Raw genomic sequence first — 1,008 nt, forward strand, 5'->3', positions numbered from 1 at the left:
TTCCCTGTGTAACAGGCTGGAGAAGGGGCTGAATGGCCTCCTGCTGTCCCCTGTGTAACAGGCTGGAGAAGGGGCTGAATGGCCTCCTGTTCCTTTCTAACGGGGCCTCATTAACCGCGTCTTGTTTCGGTTCCAGGTGGAAATCATTCCTGAGGGTCTGGAGACTGCCTTTTTCAAGCAGTTCTTCAAAGGCTGGAACTGAGATCGGTGATTGGCCGCTGGGATCGGACTGTGCGCCGACCGGAAATGTCGTCCCATGTGAACCTGAAGCCCTCGCTCTAGCTCCATCCCCTCTCCACATTGTCCTCGCGGTTCCCTCCCCGATGCGCCAGCACAAAACCTCTCTCCTCCGTCCAAATACACCCCGATCACTCAGCGACGGAGACCGTTCAGCCCATCGAATTGTCTGCAATGTCCCTCGCTCAACAAAAATGCTCAGGCCTTTCAAAGGACTTCCTCTCCACCTTCCTTGGGGTCGGGCGCTATCTGTCTGCATCCAACGGATTGAGGAGCGAGCCCTCCTATCGGGGCCTGAAGGAGGCCATTCAGCCGTCTGTGCCTGTGCTAGCCCTTTGAGAGTTTCGCTGCGTGCTAAGGTCCGGCTCACTGCGTTCGAATTATGGCTCCCTTCACATCCCCCAGCACCCCGCTGCCCCCCCATCCCGCTCGGCCTCTGTTTCTGCCCCCAACCCCCTCCCCGACCGTCTTCAAACCCAACCTCCTCCCTCCATCCAACCCCACGCGCACCCCGCCTACCCCCCAACCCCCTCTGCCATCCCTCAGAACGTTCTGGAAAAGATGATGTCTTCAGGAACGATCCGGCGAATTTCTGCGGAAACAGAGCCGCACGGCTGGGTAAACGACGAGCCGTCGCTTCGAGGGAAAGCAACAGAAGCAGGCCATTCAGCCCATCAAGTGGGGATCTGATCAAACCTCCACTCCAATTTCCTGCCCTTCTGCCCCAACCCCCCGCTGCACCCCCCCCCCGAAGGCTCCCCCCCCTCCCTC

The 1,008-nt window shown here is 59.3% G+C and overlaps 1 protein-coding gene across 1 annotated transcript in view; it reads left to right on the forward strand.

The window, feature by feature from the left end:
• The window catches only part of LOC125488009 (macrophage-capping protein-like), a 12,311-nt gene extending 11,329 nt beyond the window's left edge, over nt 1-982 (forward strand). The window contains exon 7 of the mRNA XM_048620750.1: nt 137-982. Coding sequence (XP_048476707.1) covers nt 137-202 — 66 coding nt within the window. The 3' untranslated portion in view covers nt 203-982. The remainder of the gene's footprint in view (nt 1-136) is intronic.
• The last annotated feature ends 26 nt before the right edge of the window (nt 983-1,008 follow it).

Source organism: Rhincodon typus, chromosome 48 (assembly GCF_021869965.1).
Source record: "Rhincodon typus isolate 14 chromosome 48, sRhiTyp1.1, whole genome shotgun sequence".
Classification (NCBI taxonomy): domain Eukaryota; kingdom Metazoa; phylum Chordata; class Chondrichthyes; order Orectolobiformes; family Rhincodontidae; genus Rhincodon; species Rhincodon typus.